The 20,706-nt window shown below is 32.8% G+C and overlaps 1 protein-coding gene across 21 annotated transcripts in view; it reads right to left on the bottom strand.

Moving 5' to 3' along the window:
- Window positions 1-13,206: 13,206 nt before the first annotated feature.
- LOC139497102 (transmembrane and coiled-coil domains protein 1-like) overlaps window positions 13,207-20,706 on the bottom strand; it is a 66,512-nt gene continuing 59,012 nt past the window's right edge. For all 21 annotated transcript variants that reach the window (XM_071285169.1, XM_071285163.1, XM_071285158.1 and 18 more), the window contains 2 exons: window positions 20,225-20,403; window positions 13,207-17,618 (listed from right to left, as the gene is read on the bottom strand). In XM_071285169.1, the coding sequence (XP_071141270.1) occupies window positions 17,492-17,618; window positions 20,225-20,403 (306 nt within the window). In that variant the 3' untranslated portion in view covers window positions 13,207-17,491. The remainder of the gene's footprint in view (window positions 17,619-20,224; window positions 20,404-20,706) is intronic.

The following is a 20,706-nucleotide window of genomic DNA, read 5'->3' as shown; positions in this document are numbered from 1 at the left end:
GCAAATTAAATTTGAAGTACCACTTGTACATACTATGAATTTCTTATTGCAGTTTTTTTTTTTGCACATCAATTAGTAAACAATATACAGAAAGAATGACTGAAAAGGCTGAAAACTATTTTAAAACTTATAATCTATATCGTAAGTTGGTTTTTAAAAACCCGATTGTTAGAAATACGTTTGTGGTAAAAGTTATGAACACATTTTTCATCCAAATTTTTAAAAAGGATCTGTTTCTAATAATTAAAAGAAAAAATGAAGAAAATACACAAAACACACGATAAAACCCAATGACATGTTGAAGGTTGTACAGTAGCATATATCTGATAACTTCTACGACTTTTGGTCTAGGGTGGTGGACAGTTATCTCGTATTCATTCATACGACATTTATTATTTGTATTTTGATAACCATATTGCAATGTTAATAAAATTAACGGTACCAATTTTCTTGCACCAGATGCGCATTTCGACAATACATGTCTCTTCGGTGATGCTCGTGGCCAAAATATTTGAAATCCAAAGCTTATATAAAAGATGAAGAGCTATAATCCAAAAGGTCCAAAAAGTATAGCCAAATCTGTAAAAGGAATCAGAGCTTTGCATGAGGGAGATACATTCCTTAATTTATAATAATTTATAATATTTTGTAACAGCAAATTTTAATAACACAAAAAATCCGTATGTTCATGCCAGTACCGAAGTACTGGCTACTGGGCTGGTGATACCCTCGGGGACTAATAGTCCACCAGCAGAGGCTAAGTTAATCAGGTTTTGACTATGAATGAAAGACAGAACCTCTTTATAGGAAAACATTTTAAGGACAGAAAACTATACATTACAGAAATTTTTGTCCTTAATAGAAACGTTAGGTAATTATTAGATAATGGAATCTTAACCAATTAATGCTTCTGCACAAGATTAAAACAAAATGTTTAAGTTTACTGATTTAACAAGGAAGTGTATACTTGAATGTGATGAGTCTATATATTATTTTATTGTCAGATCTTTTAATTCAACCTGCGAACGATATGTGTTGCAGTGTTTATGATTGTATAAATTTTAATGAAAAAATATTCAAAATTCAGTCAGTTTGCAATACAGTGAAACCTGTTTAAACCGAACCTCTTCGGGACTTTTTGTTCGGTTTTGGCCGATGTTCGTTTTTTATCAGGTTCACAACGCATGCATTTTGATATGACGGTGCTTAAGAACATGTTTGATTTACACTGGTGTTCCGTTTATGCAGGATTCGGTTTAGTCAGGTTTTACAGTAATTTGAATAATTTGTAAAATTCCATCATTATGCAGTTAAACCATAAACCTGATAAAGGCAATTAAGATCCACATTCTACCAATCTAGCTTCAAACTGGTTGCATAAAGATTACTGTTTGAATTTAGCCTAATCGAGTAAAATGATTAAAATACATTTCGGAGTTTAACAAAGATAAAAAAAAAACAATAATTCAGGGCAGTTTTTGCGATTAGAAGGTTTAACTAATAATTTTATTCCTCTTGAATCAAAATCTAGTAAAACAATAACATTATTTGAAAGTATGACAAACAAAACAATACATACTCAGAGAAAAACAGGTTGTGTAACTACAAATTGAAAGGTAAATGCAATAATTGATGAATCAAAACTGTTCTTCTTTGATCCTCATATATTTACTAAAAATATGATATAGCATAATTTCTCAGTGTCTATGTGCATTACTCCAGTCAACATACGGATAGCCCGAACTTAAAAGTGAACGAACGCTCATTGAGCCTAGTAGTCATCACTTCTGTGTTGACTTGAGTTAGAATTGATATGTTCATAATTATAAATTAACTGTTAAAAAAACATCATATTTGAGAAAAAATTAGGTTTTTCTACCTCAGGAATAGATTACCTTAGCTGTATTTTGCAAAACTTTTAGGATTGTTGGTCTCCAATGCTCTTCAACTTCGTACTTTATTTGGCCATTTAATTATTTTTTTTATTCGAGCGTCACTGATGAGTCTTTTGTAGACGAAATGTGGGTCTGGCGATAATATAAAATTTTAATCCTGGTATCCATGATGAGTTTATTTGACTACTTAAGAAATTTTTAATTTCTGTTAAACATGTTAGGGTGGAACTTAACACAATAGAGATATGAAAATGATTTAGTAGCAATAATTTTAAAAACATAAAGATTTAAGCTGGTTCAATTTTTTTTATTGTTTAAAAGCCTGGAAAAAAATGATTACTTGATAATAGTATATCAATTTTGTTTTTATTAATTTGAGATTGCACTGGCATTATCTCTAGCTCGGTTCGGTATAATGCACTTATTGTAAATTTATTATTTAATGTCTGCTGGAAGTAATGCAGTATACATATGTAAGCATGAGACAAAACGTTTCAAACATAACCATTCTATAAGTCAACAAAAACAATAGCATGTGGCTTTTTAGAAGTAAAAGTTCGTTAAATATGATATCATATGATACGGAGGTTTTGATATAAAAAAAAAGCAAATACCATAGACTTTCAATCAAATGTTTGACTCATATTTGTGAATAGTTTAGCAAAACGAAATGTCTAGGTCCCAACAAATACATGTAACATTTGTTCTGTTTTAAAGATTAAGACCTTGCAGACGTCAACTTGGTAGTCTAGTATAAACTTTATTTATATTTCATATATTTGATATTTTATATTGTGAATGATAATTTCTCCATCGACTCTTTGTTTGAAACTGATGTAATTAGCACATCGTTTTTTGCCTTAATTTTAGTTAAATAATGTTTTAATTACTGAAGATATCGTTATAGTTTTATAGAAATAATGAATTATTGAAGTCACTTGATCATTATGTTACAGACATAGTTAGATGTGTGGATGTAAACTGTCAAAACAGACGTGGTCAAAAAGCATTTGAAAACTGCAGACAACAACTTGACGGCTTTGAATGCAACATAAGTGGCATGTCTAATTATGTCACGACAGGTAAAAAATTGTACAACAATCTAAAAGAATGTGCTTTAAAATGATTGTTCAGATATAGAAAAGTTTTTGATTGAAGTTTTAGTTTCTGTTTCAAAACTAGTTTTCTATTTAAATAGCACCACCGTCAGACATGGAATTATGTAATTGTGTTCCGTTTTCGCTATATTATGTTTTAAATTTTTCGAATATATTATGCATTTGGCATAGTCAAACAAGACTTCTTTGACTGTAAAACAGAGACTGAAAAAAAAACACTACAAGTTAAAGAGATGTTACCAAATATTCATAAAATGACAAAAGACAAAAGAATATAACAAATAAAAAGGACTCAAATGCAAAACAAAGCAATGGGAAAAGCATAAAATCTGAAAAAATTAAATGGCATTCATTAACGGAAAAATAAAGTAAAAACCAAACCGCGCCCGAAAAGGACGACACAAATGGGAATGATATAATTTGATCCGGAAGGGTAAATTGATACTGCTCTACATTTGAATCCTCTGGTATTTTCCCTACAAAAAAAACGAAAAATTTATTAAGGAGAATTAGACTGTTATCAAAGTGCGAGGGTTAGCGGTATAAAACTAGGTTTAATCCACCATTTTCTACATTTGAAAATGCCTGTACCAAGTCAGGAATATGACAGTTCTTGTCCATTCGTTTTTGATGCGTTATGTTATTTGATTTTGCCATGTGATTATGGACTTTCCGAATTGATTTTCCTCTAAGTTCAGTATTTTTGTGATTTTACTCTTTTTGTGCTTCTCACAATGTTCTCCATCCAAATTCTGTTCTTTTCTTCTGTAATATTCGTCACAGGTTTAATTTCGTCTTGCTACAATTATCTTTCATGGTGTTGAATCGTCAAGGCGATTCTACAATCATTCCATGGGTCCATCCTCAGGTTGTAACCAATCCAAATCCTTTGAATATTCTGTAGTAAAATTGGAAATTATAGTTGACCAAAATATCTTGAAAAATTCGACGCAAGTTCCTGTGTTAAAGGTGTTATTTCTTTCTACATCTGTCTTGCTTCTTGTGAGGTCTATGAAGTAATATAGAATAACACACATACTTGAGGGAGGACATTGAGCTTTACATTAATGCATTATCAAGTGATATTTTGCAGTTTAATTTAAGAAAAGATGTTCATTTCAGTAATACCACGTCCAACAAATGTGTTTGCATCAGCTATAATTAGTTCATCAGACTCCAGTTCTTCATATATTGAATACGTATCTTTAAACAAACAGTCTATAGCTAAAAGCACCGTCTTTATTAAGGGCAAAATATCAAGAATGTATGCACAGTCGAACTCAGAACATTCATTGTCATAGGCGGATCCAGGGGGGAGCCTGGGGGGCCCGGGCCCCCCTTTCGTTGGAAAAATTTGGTTGATTATATAGGGAATCACTGAAGCATGACTGGAGTGCCCCCCCCCCCTTAGGTCAGTCAGCGGGCCCCCCTTATGAAAAGTTTTAGATCCGCCACTGATTGTTGTCTTTACGTGTAAAATCAGGATCATTACTTAACACTAGGAAACACCCAGTCAGTGCTGCATCGGTAAAAAACAGTTTAATTATAACTAAATCAAATAATTTTGATATATCAATTATAGTGCATAGCTCATTTATCACGAATAAATACAAAATGGATTTAATAGAAAAAAATATTATACATGGTACAACAACCAGGAATCCAAATAGTTCAACAATCTAGAATAGGTATAACTATATATTATGTTGTGTGCAAGTCATATCAGGTTCTCCTTCTACTGCAACATTACAGTGACATCAATATTAATTTCAGTATATTTTTTTTACTGCAGTTAGAATATTGTTTATACTTCATTCTGTCAAAATGCTTGAAATTTCAAAATTTCATAAAACTGTTTGCCTGAATCATGTTCATCCATATAAAACCTTATATAATACTAACTGATAACAGAACATGTTGGATTATCTGTCTTGTTAACACACTTTTTAGACAGCTACTAGTAGTAGTTTCCTTTCAAAGCTTGAACTTATCCATGCAAGATGTTAAATGATTTACCCGATTTTATGTTTAATTTAAGATAAAACAAAAACATACCTAAATACGATTGTCGATCCAGTATGGTCAATATGCACAAAACATTTCAAACATGCGTAATGTTATAGTACACTTTATGTTCAATTCCTTTATTCATATAAGACATGTACATATATATAACATGTATAAGATGATGCGGTATAAGTGCTAATGAAACAACATGTGTTAAAAGTAAAACCATTCAAACAAGGGAACAAACAGTCTTACCCATCGAGTCCATTTTTTATTATACCCCACCTGCGATAGTAGAGGGACATTATATTTTCTGGTCTGTGTGTCCGTCCGTCTGTCGTACCGTCCATCCGTCCGCCGAACCGTCCTTTCCGTCGTTCGTCCGTCCGTCTGTCCCGCTTCAAGTTAAAGTTTTTGGTCGAGGTAGTTTTTGATGAAGCAGAAGTGCAATCAACTTGAAACTTAGATCTGATTTCACTGTCAAATTCACTGTATCTTCAGATAATTCAGGTTTTACTGTCAAATGTTTGTTACATCCAGGATTCACTGTAAATTCCTCATCATTGTCAGGTTCTGTTTTAATTGACATATTTTCACCCAATTCTGTAGTTTGAAATTCTATTTTGAAGTTTAGTCCCAGTGTCATTGAAGTCCTGTTATACAGACTCTTCTTTTATATTGATGTTTCTACATCTTTTGTCCTTAAAGTAGAATGTTTTTTTACGGTTAAACATTAACATGATTAACATAAATAATACTGATTATGTGTTTTACATTTTCAAATCAGAATGTCAGATTATTGATGACTATGGTATTTTGTTGTTATTATTCAAAGACACTATTTATTTTATAATTTTCCTCATAGTTTTGTTGAAGGGTACCGCTCATAATGTCATTGTAATAATCACATTTATATGTTTTCTTATTGTAAATCCTTCAGCATCCTTATTAAAGATCCATCTTGACTTTCTAGCATAAAAAATCTTAAAAATCTTAAAAATAGAAATTAACATTAAAACTTACAAAAGAAATTTTTTACATTAATATTTTGTCTTCTGAATAAAATAAGACCTGGATAAATGACAACAACCTTGGCACAAATAAAATAAATTTTTTTCTCAGCTTCGCCCTCTTAAGTTCTAAAAACATATTGATTAATTTTTAAGAATTTTTTATTTAATATTGCCAGTGGCAAATATTTCATGTATGTTCAGACCAACAAAAAAAATCTCTCCATTTTCCCTTAGGTAGAGGTGGAAGATATCAACATGTCAAAGGGAAATTAAAAAGCTTAAGTCCAAAACAAACTGACAAAGCTATGGCAAAAATGAACAAAAGACAAACAATATCTATGAAACACTAGAGATCAAGAATATTTACTAAAGACTAAATAACATGAACCCAACAAATCCCCAGGGGTGATATCAGGGGCTCTGGTAGAGTAAGAGTGACAGAGTAGAAAGTGTTATCCTTGTGGAAACCTACTCCCTACATCATGTGGTATTCATGTTATTCTTTCCATTGCCTTAGATACAACATGTATGCCTGATCTCACACACAAGCTATCCAAATTGTTCATGTTGATTCCCATTGCACAGTTTTTATTATCACGTTAATGGGATTCCCATTGTACAGTTTTTATTTAGTCCAAAGTCATGAGTCTTTATAATTTCAGAGGTTGTCATTAATTGATGTGTTAAATGTTTGTTTTTCATTCATTATTTTGTACATAAATAAGGCTGTTAGTTTTCTTGTTTGAATTGTTTTACATTTGGGTTTTTACTGGGCCTCCTAAGGTGGACTATGGGGTATGTATGGGCTTTGCTCCTTGTTGAAGGCCATACTGTTACCTATAGTATAGTTGTTCATTTCTGTGTTATTTGATCTCATATAAATAAAGGCAACAGTAGTATACCGCTGTTCAAAACTCATAAATCCATGGACAAAAAACAAAATCGGGGTAACAAACTAAAACCGAGGGAAACGCATTAAATATAAGAGGAGAACAACGACATAACACTAAAATGTAACACACATAGACAAAATCCCACGAGAATAACAACTATAACATATATATATAACATCAAAACCAAATACATAAATTTGGGATAGACAAGTACCGTGACACGTTTTATCGCAATGTGAATTTACACTCAAAAATAAGAGAAAACAAACGATACAACGTTATAATGTAATACACACAGAAACGAACTATAATATAACAATGGCCATATTCCTGACTTGGTACAGGGCATTTTTAAAGGAACAAATGGTGGGTTGAACCTGGTTTTGTGGCATGCCAAACCTCGCACTTTTATGGTTATGTGAAATATAACATCAAAATGACAACACAGGACTACAATATAAATAAATTGGAGAACACAATTGACAAAGAATAAAGTGTTGTATCATTGGCAATTATATCACATCTTTTTATTTATAGAATTATAAATAATCAAAGAATTCAAATAAAGAAAAATATCTAATAATTGATTGAACAACACATGTATTTACAATGTTAGTGTGAGCTTATTATCAGAGTACAATATTAGTGGGAGCTTATTATCAGAGTACAATATTAGTGAGAGCTTATTATCAATGTACAATATTAGTCGGAGCTCATTATCAGAGTATAATATTAGTGGGAGCTTATTATCAGAGTACAATATTAGTGAGCAATGTAAGTGGGAGCTCATTATCAGAGTACAGTATTAGTGCGAGCTCATTATCAGAGTACAATATTAGTGGGAGCTCATTATCAGAGTACAGTATTAGTAGGAGCTCATTATCAGAGTACAATATTAGTGGGAGCTCATTATCAGAGTACAATATTAGTGGGAGCTCATTATCAGAGTACAATATTAGTGGGAGCTCATTATCAGAGTACAATATTAGTAGGAGCTCATTATCAGAGTACAATATTAGTAGGAGCTCATTATCAGAGTACAATATTAGTGGGAGCTCATTATCAGAGGACAATATTAGTGGGAGCTCATTATCACAGTTTTTTGGGGTCCCTTTTATATTAGAATTTTTGGATATATAGACGTGGAAAGGTAACACATGCCCACCGAAAGCTCTTTTTTTGAGAGCCCAGGTGGTCGTGTGGTCTAGCGGGACGGCTGCAGTGCAGGCGATTTGGTGTCACGATATCACAGTAGCATGGGTTCGAATCCCGGCGAGGGAAGAACCAAAAAATTTGCAAAAGCAAATTTACAGATCTAACATTGTTGGGTTGAACCCAACAATGTTAGATCTATATATATATACAACTCGTCTAAACATCAACCCAACAATGTTAGATCTGTAAATTTGCTATCGCAAATTTTTAGTTCTTCCCTCGCCATGCTCGCCGGGATTCGAACCCATGCTACTGTGATATCGTGACACCAAATCGCCTGCACTGCAGCCGTCCCGCTAGACCACACGACCACCTGGGCTCTCAAGAAAAGAGCTTTCGCTGGCCGTGTGTTACCTTTCCACGTCAGTTTTAATCTAGCGGCGTACTGCAGTACATGATATATAAGGCATGAAGATGTTATGGTTACAGATCAGCTAAATTATCTATAGTAAAGGATCCTACAAATTAATGTAATATACAGTCACAGAAAATAATTATATATATATATATATATATAACCCTACAACAGATGTATCCATCGGATCGCCATCAATGATGGTGATACATGGCTGTGTACATAATGTATATACAATTCGTCTAAACATCAACCCAACAATGTTAGATCTGTAAATTTGCTTTCGCAAATTTTTGGTTCTTCCCTCGCCGGGATTCGAACCCATGCTACTGTGATATCGTGACACCAAATCGCCTGCACTGCAGCCGTCCCGCTAGACCACACGACCACCTGGGCTCTCAAAAAAGAGCTTTCGGTGGGCATGTGTTACCTTTCCACGTCAGTTTTAATCTAGCGGCGTACTACAGTACATGATATATAAGGCATGAAGATGTTATTGTTACAGATCAGCTAAATTATCTATAGTAAAGGATCCTACAAATTAATGTAAGATACAGTCACAGAAAATAATTATATTCATAAGTACGTCTGAGTCAGTGACAACCCTACAACAGATGTATCCATCGGATCGCCATCAATGATGGTGATACATGGCTGTGTACATAATGTATATACAATTCGTCTAAACATCAACCCAACAATGTTAGATCTGTAAATTTGCATTCGCAAATTTTTGGTTCTTCCCTCGCCGGGATTCGAACCCATGCTACTGTGATATCGTGACACCAAATCGCCTGCACTGCAGCCGTCCGGCTAGACCACACGACCACCTGGGCTCTTAAAAAAAGAGCTTTCGGTGGGCATGTGTTACCTTTCCACGTCAGTTTTAATCTAGCGGCGTACTACAGTACATGATATATAAGGCATGAAGATGTTATTGTTACAGATCAGCTAAATTATCTATAGTAAAGGATCCTACAAATTAATGTAAGATACAGTCACAGAAAATAATTATATTCATAAGTACGTCTGAGTCAGTCTGAGCAAATTTACAGATCTAACATTGTTGGGTTGATGTTTAGACGAATTGTATATACATTATGTACACAGCCATGTATCACCATCATTGATGGCGATCCGATGGATACATCTGTTGTAGGGTTGTCACTGACTCAGACGTACTTATGAATATAATTATTTTCTGTGACTGTATCTTACATTAATTTGTAGGATCCTTTACTATAGATAATTTAGCTGATCTGTAACAATAACATCTTCATGCCTTATATATCATGTACTGTAGTACGCCGCTAGATTAAAACTGACGTGGAAAGGTAACACATGCCCACCGAAAGCTCTTTTTTTGAGAGCCCAGGTGGTCGTGTGGTCTAGCGGGACGGCTGCAGTGCAGGCAATTTGGTGTCACGATATCACAGTAGCATGGGTTCGAATCCCGGCGAGGGAAGAACCAAAAATTTGCGAAAGCAAATTTACAGATCTAACATTGTTGGGTTGATGTTTAGACGAATTGTATATACATTATGTACACAGCCATGTATCACCATCATTGATGGCGATCCGATGGATACATCTGTTGTAGGGTTGTCACTGACTCAGACGTACTTATGAATATAATAATTTTCTGTGACTGTATCTTACATTAATTTGTAGGATCCTTTACTATAGATAATTTAGCTGATCTGTAACAATAACATCTTCATGCCTTATATATCATGTACTGTAGTACGCCGCTAGATTAAAACTGACGTGGAAAGGTAACACATGCCCACCGAAAGCTCTTTTTTTTAGAGCCCAGGTGGTCGTGTGGTCTGTTTTCGACAATTTGGCACAACTTTTTGGAATGCTCTTCAACTTTGTACTTGTTTTCTTTATAAATATTTTGATATGAGCGTCACTGATGAGTCTTAAGTAGACGAAACGCGCGTCTGGCGTACTAAATTATAATCCTGGTACCTTTGATAACTATTCGAGGGTAGAATTATTGTCTAACAATAAGGTATGCAGTCACTATTCGTGTGTCTTTATCTAAACATCATTTATCGCAGCTCAAATGTCATAAATCAATTTTCAATTTTGTAAAGCATTCCCAATCTGGAGTCTTTTCTTCTGTCAGAGAGACTGCGCCATTCAAGATGTTGTAACATGTTACCAACGCTTGAGGTGTTTCTGTATTTGTTGGTAACAAAACGTACAGCCCTCCTTTGAACTTTTTCAATGCTATCTATGTCTTGTTGTAAGTATGGATCCCAAACAGAGCAAGCATACTCTAGTGATGGTCTTACTAGGGACTTATATGCTTGCTCCTTAATAGTTATCAAAGGTACCAGGATTATAATTTAATACGTCAGACGCGCGTTTCGTCTACATAAGACTCATCAGTGACGCTCATATCAAAATATTTATAAAGCCAAACAAGTACAAATTGAAGAGCATTGAGGATCCAAAATTCCAAAAAGTGGTGCCAAATACGGCTAAGGTAATCTATGCCTGGGATAAGAAAATCCTTAGTTTTTCGAAAAATTCAACAGGAAATTTAATAAAATGACCACATTATTGATATTCATGTCAACACCGAAGTGTTGACTACTAGGCTTTAACAGATGTTGAACTTATGTTCATGTTCCTCCTAAGAAAGCCTCGTGTGCTATTAGCTTTCTTGCATATGTTGTTTATATGCACATCTCATTTAAGGTTGGAACTGATGGTGACCCCCAGATATTTTGCTGTTGTTACATGTTCTAATGAATTATTGTGTAATGTGTAGTTATCTGGGTGGAATGTCATTTTCCACTTTTTTAGCAAGCGAAACTAAACAATTAAACGAAAAACAACAGTTTACAAATCACAATAAAGAAAATCAAAGACTGAGCAACACGAACCCTAACCAAAACCGGGTTACGGCCTTCTCTATTTGAGTATCAACATTAAAAAATGTCAGTCTAAAAACAGAATAGAAATTAATATGAAAACCAACAGAAAGTCGGGTCGACTAAATGTATATTTCTTGCAACCATTCTTTCAACAGTGAAACAATGCCTTTAGAAATATTTTGATGCGGTACATTGGACCAGTAGTGTTAATTACATTAAACTTTCATAAATCTTTTGAAGATCTACTTGAAGTTTTCAATCACTTTGTAATGTATTTTTCCAAGCTAAAACTTTTCAGTTTCCAACGCTTTACACTTGTATAACCCATTTGTAATTGGATGATCGAGAAAATCGTCTAAGTAAGTGTCTTTGAATAAGTGCTGACTTCTAATAAATCCTAGTATATTTCTGATAAATATTGATAACGAAACTAAAAGATCTATTCATATATTGATATGATATGATATTGACAAACTTTCAAATTGTCAACTTCCCATTTCTCAGCAGTAACATATCAGTTGTTCCTTTGTATGGTGTCTACATAACTCTATTGAGATGTAACGCTTGTGAATACTCAAATCATTTGGGCGAAGTTTTCAAGGGTTTGCCACTTGCAAAATAAATTCTCCAAATAGTTATGAGAGTGAATGACTGAAAATTAAAGTTAAAAGAAACCAAAGGGACATTAAAACTCATTAGTCGAAAAAAAAGCCACCAAATCCATGGCTAAAAAGTAAAAGATAAACAGACAAACAACAGTACACATATCAAAACATAAAAATCTAAAGACTGAGCAAAACTTACCCCATCAAGACCTGGGGTGATCTCAGGTGTTCAGGAAGAGTAAGCGGATCCTGCTCCTAATGTGACATCCGTTGTGAAAACAAAATGAAAATCGACACAACATAATTGTTACAGTCATCATCATGAATTGATTGACCTACACGATTTTTCTGTTTCTTAACTCACTATCGACCTCTTGTCGCAGTCTAGGATATGCATACTTATAGATTATCGTTGATCGACTCAACTAAATTGATTTTCTGCTTGATTCGGTACGGCGAAAGTGAGAAAAGCAATCGAGTTGAGATGACCAATGATAATCTGTTTATCGCTATTTTACCTATGACGACGATGCCAATTTCATGTCAATTTCATTGACAACGCTGCGTGCCTCCTTAGTGTCTTACGATATTTTTTTATATCACTTGACTCAGCTGAGAAAGAATATTATCAGTCTGCAAGATCAAAAGGAAAATAGTGATAGAACAGCACAATCGTCTTAAATGTAGTTAATAAAACGCCTCTTTAAGATTTAGATGAAACATGATTTACAAGAAACATTTGTTTTCATTTAATTCAAAGTTGATAATATACTGTAATTGTGACGGTGCATAAGAAGCAGATACACCGTCTCGTTTTTTTTGTAATTTCGATAATGCAAATGTTGAAATTAAAATAGCAACACTAGAACATGTAAGTTTTGCAAATATTCAAAGTCAGTGAACCATGACTGAAGGTACATGGCTAAGCAATTCCCATGGAAATGAGATGTACCAATGGTAATTAAATACAACTGCATACCAAATACCATTGACTTACCATAAGTAGTTCCCTTTAAACAAACATAAACACAATTAATACATAATGACTGTGGGGGCGGGGTCAAATAATCTCCATGGTAATCGGAACTTCATCGGAACTTCAATTACAATGATCAGTTTAGTTAAACCAGTGATATCCATGCAAAAGTGCTGACTAAATGATATAAATATCCTTTAATTCTTTTGCTTTTTGTCACTAAAGAAGAAAAGACTTGTTTCATTTTATTGCATTGTTTATTTATTTTATTGCACATGCATAATCAATTGCTTGTGCACATATGTTGTCAGTTACAACAAAGTAAAACATGTTGACAATGAAAGTCATGTGATTAGGTCACATGCCACCACAAGTATCATGTGACTTAACATTCATCAACCATTCTCTTACACACATACACTAACAGAATGGATTAATTATATGTATCTACATGTGATTTATATCAATCAAGTATTAAATGTTAGTAGTTCAGATAAAATATTTCAAATAATTTGCCAAATATTCAGCCAATAAAAATTACCTTCTAGGAATGATATTTTTTTACACTTTTTATTGTATTTCAGAAAATTCAGCTAACAGAGAATATTTTTAGGTATTTCAAAGATGACAGGCTAATAAGAGGGTGGTAAAGGGTTATTTTTGTGCAACTTGTTTTGCCAAATTTTTTTCACATGCAGCCGTGAATAAGTTTGTTATGCACTGTGTTTTGTAAAATCGGTCAAAAGATCAACGTGCAAGAAATGTTTAATTATTCGTTCATCGTGAAATGGCAATTTTATTTCACATTCTTCCGTGCAAATGCCCCCTTTATCTCTTATAATCTTGATGCTAAATATGTTATTGTAATATTGACATGTTATTTAGGACTCAATATAAATCGGATTGAAATGTATGCTTCAAAGTAATAAAATTGAATCCAAGTTTAATAAACTGTTGAAACAGATATATGTCTCACTTTCTTGTAAGTTTGATAGCATAATGCAAAAATATTGAATTCAAAAAGTTAATATTCAAACATGTAAACTAGGCAGCACTATCAAACTCAATGGACCATGACTGAAGGTCCAGAGCCTAACAACCTCCATGGAACTGAGAAATGCCAATGCTTAAAAAAAACTGCAAACAAAATGCCGCTGATCTGTCATAAGTGGGTCTTTTAAAATGAACCAAAAATTAAACTTGCAAACTATCACAAAAGGTTTAGAGTCAATAAACATAAGGGCAGGGGGAAATGGGGGGAGGAAGGGGGGCTTATTATCTCTGTAGAACTATAACTTACTTATACAACTGCATACCAAATATAAATGCCTATCTTATTGCACATGCATAACCAATTGGCTGAGGGGACTGGGACAAATGATTTCCATGGGAATGAGAAGTTGCAGTTCTAATACAACTGCAATGGACAAAGAACTAATTTTATTGTTTTATAATTAAAGGTCAGCTTGATACCCATGAAGAAAGTACTTTCAAAGTAATGATTTCTTTCAATATAGGTCAGCCTGATAACCATGAAGAAATCAGTTCATAGTTATGATTTATGTCCGTATAGGTCAGCCTGATACCCATTAGGAAAGTAACCTCATGGTACAACTTTTATGTTAGAGGTCCTGATGTATTGTAGTATGAGAATATTAAGTAAGAACCTACTTCAACACAACAGTTAAAACAAAGTCTTTGGTTGTAATATAATATATGGCAACAATTGGATAACTAGGAGATAGCAATAGGATATAAATTAGTTCCATTAGAACTTGTCATTCAGAGAGATGATATACTGATGTAAATGGTCACTGCTATCTACATTAGGTTACTGGGAGAAAACTATCATTTTTTCTAAGTGAAAAGAAGACGGAATATCATAACAATGTTTTTTTGTCATATTTGAGATGTTTTTTTGTCACTTTTTGGGGTAGATCACAAATCATTAAATCGTCAATTTTTTTTTTTAAATCAGGTCTGTTGATATTTTCTATAATAAACAACAATATCTGTTTAAGTTAATCAGCTGATCTCTAAGAGATACAATGTTCTAAACAATCATACAACATTCCATTACATGGAATTCCAGGGTTAAAAATTAGAACAATTCTACCAAACATGCATATATCACAACACAGTGAATAAATTAATGATTAATCCATAACAAAATATACATCTAAACACCTATAAACAATATCATGAAAACCAGTACTGACAAAAAGTAAGGGGGAAAACATGTTTGTCACCCCGCCCCGAAAAAAAAAAGAAAGATTGCTATTACAGCTCTTCTATAAAAGCATACAAAGCAAACCTTTGATCAACTTGCTTGCTCTCTTTGTTTGGATGTTTGTAAACAACAGGTATGTAGTCTGTTAAAGTCTGTTTACTATATACTGGAGTTTGATTGGACAATAAACATTAATTTCTTTTCCTGTCAATTTTTATTGTCCAATCAAATCCCAGTATATATAAAACAGACTGTAACTCTGCCGACTGTATCTATTGTTTGCAAACATCTAAGCAAACACATCAAGCAAGTTGATTAAAGTTTTGTTTTGTATGCTTTTATAGAAGAGCTGTTAAGGAAATCAAATTTGTCCCAAAAATATATAAAACTTGCATGAATGAGAAAATTAAAATTTCTTTGTCAGTATTTTTTTAAAATTTAAACAATTCTTACGGTATCTAAACACAATAAGTTGAATTTCTAATTCAAGAATACAGTTTTGGGAATTGTTTTAAATTGACATATATCTGAGAACATTAGATGACTGATGAAAGACAGTTAATGGGAAGTACTTGTTCAAAGAACATCATAAAAATGATATCTACCACTAAAAAAACATGATATTGAAAAATGTCCCAAATTGAATAAATAGTGAATTTGACCAGCAAATTACTCCATACAATAACTAATGCTTTGACATTTGTAAAAAACATAAATGTAATGTTAAAAACTATTGAACCCTTAAATCCATTCAAAGAAATAATGCATATGACTCGTAACAAAAATAGTGATGTATATTTATGCACAATATTACAAATGGGAGGAAAAAGTCTTCATCTTTATAACGGAGAGAACTCTAAATCATTAATTACAACATATTTATTTCTCAGTTGGCACTGTTTACTTGCATCAATAATAATAAAACTTTTGGCAATGTTAAACGACTGTAGGCATAACTGTGTTTAAAGTATCCAGTTATTAAAATGTAACTAAGCAGCTTGCATACATTCTTTATCTCGTGATTTTAAGTCCAAATTTTTGGTAGGTTTCTTGTTGTGCAGTCTTTAGATTTCTATGTTATTTTTTTACTCTGATATTATATTTTTTTTATAGTTTTCGGATTATTTAGCATGTCAATGTTTTATGTTTTAGACTTGTGAGTTTGAATATCACTTTGGTATTTTTTCTTTCTGTGTTATGGTGTGTTTTCTAATAGACAGTTTCTAAAGTATTATTTTCACCAAAATAAAAAATTCACAGTATTATTACATTGTCTTCCATAACATTTAATTTACAAAAAGACAAAATGCCTCTCTTTAAAAAAAAAGAAATAATAATAAATTTATTATCTCCCTTTCCAACATGTCCCTTTTATATTAATATTTAGATTAAAATTCAATTTCTGCCCTTTGCATTGATTGGCAATAATGAAACAATGGAATTTCAAATTATGTGTAAACAAATGAATATCTATGAAAAAGTCTACATGTAAGTTACATATAGAAGTGGTAATATAAAAATCTGTTAATAGGGGTTCCCAGAAAACAAAACCTGTCATTGTTAATGCTAAATGGGCTGATCAATATTAAATTCAAACATTTTCCATACAATAATCAATTGCATTTAAAATAAAAACTTTTAACAGCAAACTATTAAAATCTCTTAAATCAACATACACATATTAAAAATCATATGCTCACACTTAACAAAAAAATGGCCATGTACAATAACATTTTCATTTAAAACAGTTATCATCACCATCTAATTAAAAATACTTAATCACATGAAGAACTACAATGTAAAACATTGTCATCAAAAGAGCACTTTTATCCACACTGACAACTGTCAGTAATTACTGACAATTACTGACAGTCAGTATTCCATCACTTTGATTGACAACATCCAGCACCAAATACACAAATCACAGATTCTAAGCAGCTCTTCAATTGGTCGAAATAACAACACTGATTATAAGCAGTTCTCCCATTGGTCGAAATAGCAGTACAGCTTGTTTCTGATTGGACTATCATTATAACAGCACAGCTGTTAACAACCTATAATTTCAGATCCATAAAGACAGATTCCTCGTTCAATTCCTAATTGTTCACTGAATATTGAATGTAAAAATGTGTTCGTTGCCACCAGTCAAGAAATGATTTCTCCCTTTGAAGGAAAAAATGAATTCTCCCTCTGATTGAGAAATATGTCCTCCTTCCGTGAATATGAGAAGATTTGAATAATTATTGGATATGTCCAACTACCAGATCAAGTTTCAATACTATTACCATCCTCGTCACCTTTGTGGAAATAAACTACTCAGAAAGTTAAATATAGATCCTATTAGGCTAGAGATGCCGTCCCAATTTCTGAACATCATCACAATACTGACAATAAGAACAGTCGTACTCAAAACTCTTGTCCTGAAAATACAGAAAAATACATTAATTACATGACTACATACAATACTAATCCATCAAAATGTTATATAACAGTTATTGCAGAAAAAAAATTGGTATAGGGTTTGTTATTTTTGGTGTTACTTCTGCAATTGGTGTATTGTTGACTGTAAACAAAAATAAGTTCATTTATCAGAATTTAAAAAAAAATCAAACTTTTTCTTTATCATGTTTATTGTAGGATTGGCATGTCTTGCTTTCCTCTACGTTATTTTCCTGGAATAAACCTAAATTCCATTCAAGGAATAAAACTTCCCCAAGTAGGAGAACATATACTGAAGGTAAAAATTGTACAAATTAAAAAAAAAATTATGATATCACAAAATGGCCCTTTCAGTTTGGCCTTTTCCAGATAAAACAGTATGGAGGGTCGGAAGGCACTTTTATCAAAATTTGATGGGTGGTGTTTAATTGCTTGAACATTTAAATGAAATGTCTTAAATAAAATTAATGCATGGTGGGGTCAAATAAAAAGTGCCTTCCCAACCCCCCATACAATTATCTTTGGAACAGCCCTTACTTGAAACAAGAGGCTCTCAAGAGCCTGAATCGCTCACCTTAATTCTTTTGGTTAAATCTCTCATCAATGATTATTTTGGCTTTTCAATTTATTTAAATGTTTTTTGGATCGTCCTATTTTCTTCAAAAGCCAAAAAAAATAATCATTTTCTCCAATGTTCTATTTTAGCCATAGGAGCTATGTTTCTTGACATACAAGGAAATAAAATATAAAATTTATACTAGATACTCTGAAACTCATTTAGCCTAAGTTTGGCTGAAATTGATACAGCAGTTTCAAAGGAGAAGATTTTTTAAAGTAAGTCAACATGATGAACAAATTGTGAAAAAAGTCTTTAAAGGGCAATAACTCCTTAAGGGGTCAATTGACAATTTTGGTCAAATTGACTTAATTGAAGATCTTACTTTGCTGAACATTATTGCTGTTTACAGTTTATTTCTATCTATAATTATATTCAAGATAATAAACAAAAACAGCAAAATTTCCTTAAAATTATCAATTCAGGGACAGCAACCCAACAACAGGTTGTCTGATTCATCTGAAAATTTCAGGGCAGATAGATCTTGACCTGATAAACAATATTACCCACGTCAGATTTGCTCTAAATGCTTTGGTTTTTGAGTTATAAGCCAAAAACTGCATTTGACCCCTATGTTCTATTTTTAGCAATGGCGACCATGTTTGTTGATAGATCATAACTTCGGATACAATTTACAAACTAGATACCCTAAGGAACATTCAGTTAAAGTTTGGAAGTATTTGGCCCAGTAGTTTCAGAGGAGAAGATTTTTGTAAAAGATTACTAAGATTTACGAAAAATGGTTAAAAATTGACTATAAAGGGCAATAACTCCTAAAGGGGTCAACTGACCATTTCCGTCATGTTGACTTATTTGTAAATCTTACTTTGCTGAACATTATTGCTGTTTACAGTTTATCTCTATCTATAATAATATTCAAGATAATAACCAAAAACAGCAAAATTTCTTTAAAATTACCAATTCAGGGGCAGTAACCCAACAACAGGTTGTCTGATTCATCTGAAAATTTCAGGGCAGATAGATCTTGACCTGATAAACAATATTATCCATGTCAGATTTGCTCTAAATGCTTTGGTTTTTGAGTTATAAGCCAAAAACTGCATTTGACCCCTATGTTCTATTTTTAGCAATGGCGACCATGTTTGTTGATAAATCACAACTTCGGATACAATTTACAAACTAGATACCCTAAGGAACATTCAGTTAAAGTTTGGAAGTATTTGGCCCAGTAGTTTCAGAGGAGAAGATTTTTGTAAAAGATTACTAAGATTTACGAAAAATGGTTAAAAATTGACTATAAAAGGCAATAACTCCTAAAGGGGTCAACTGACCATTTCCGTCATGTTGACTTATTTGTAAATCTTACTTTGCTGAACATTATTCCTGTTTACAGTTTATCTCTATCTATAATAATATTCAAGATAATAACCAAAAACAGCAAAATTTCCTTAAAATTACCAATTCAGGGGCAGCAACCCAACAACCGGTTGTCTGATTCATCTGAAAATTTCAGGGCAGATAGATCTTGACCTGATAAACAATATTACCCCATGTCAGATTTGCTCTAAATGCTTTGGTTTTTGAGTTATAAGCAAAAAACTGCATTTGACCCCTATGTTCTATTTTTAGCAATGGCGACCATGTTTGTTGATAGATCAAAACTTCGGATACAATTTATAAATTAGATACCCTAAGAAACATTCAGTTAAAGTTTGAAAGTATTTGGCCCAGTAGTTTCAGAGGAGAAGATTCTTGAAATAGTTTACGACGACAGACGACAGACGACGACAGAAGACGGACGACGACGGACGCCAAGTGATGGCATAAGCTCACTTGTCCCTTTGGGACAGGTGAGCTAAAAAAAAAAAAAGAAATATGGACCAAATGTATTAAATGAATTATTTTTTTAGCAAATAACATATGCATGTAGTAAATGTTATATATGAACAATTTAATTACCCATTAACCTAAAGTTTCATAATGGTGAACTTTTAGAGTATTTTAGCTTACCTGTTAGCTATAAATGGGGCAAGACAGTTGGCAACTGTGGATACAAAAACAAGTATAACAGCTAATATAGCCAAAACAACATTCAGTAACTTGGTCAACAAAGTTCGAAAGGTCACATTCTCAACCATCTCCATGGAGATAATCTGCTGCTGTTGCTGCTGGAGCTCCATCTTTGTGATCTAAAATATAAAATATCAGACCTAAAATAAACTTTTTACACATCGTGATATAATTGGTCAAGATTTACCCAAAATTGCTAATTGACCCACATTTACATATTTGTATCAAAGATCTTATACATCAAGAAACAAGGATATGCAGGCATCTGAGATCAGATTTAAAAACAAGAATGTGTCCCCAGTACACGGATGCCCCATCCCTACTATCATTTTTTATGTTCAGTGTACCGTAAAAAGGGGGGGGAAATCTCTAATTTGGCATTAAAATTAGAAAGATCATATAATAGGGAACATGTGTACTAA

Source organism: Mytilus edulis, chromosome 12 (assembly GCF_963676685.1).
Source record: "Mytilus edulis chromosome 12, xbMytEdul2.2, whole genome shotgun sequence".
Lineage (NCBI taxonomy): Eukaryota > Metazoa > Mollusca > Bivalvia > Mytilida > Mytilidae > Mytilus > Mytilus edulis.
This window is presented reverse-complemented; position numbering and strand designations above follow the sequence as displayed.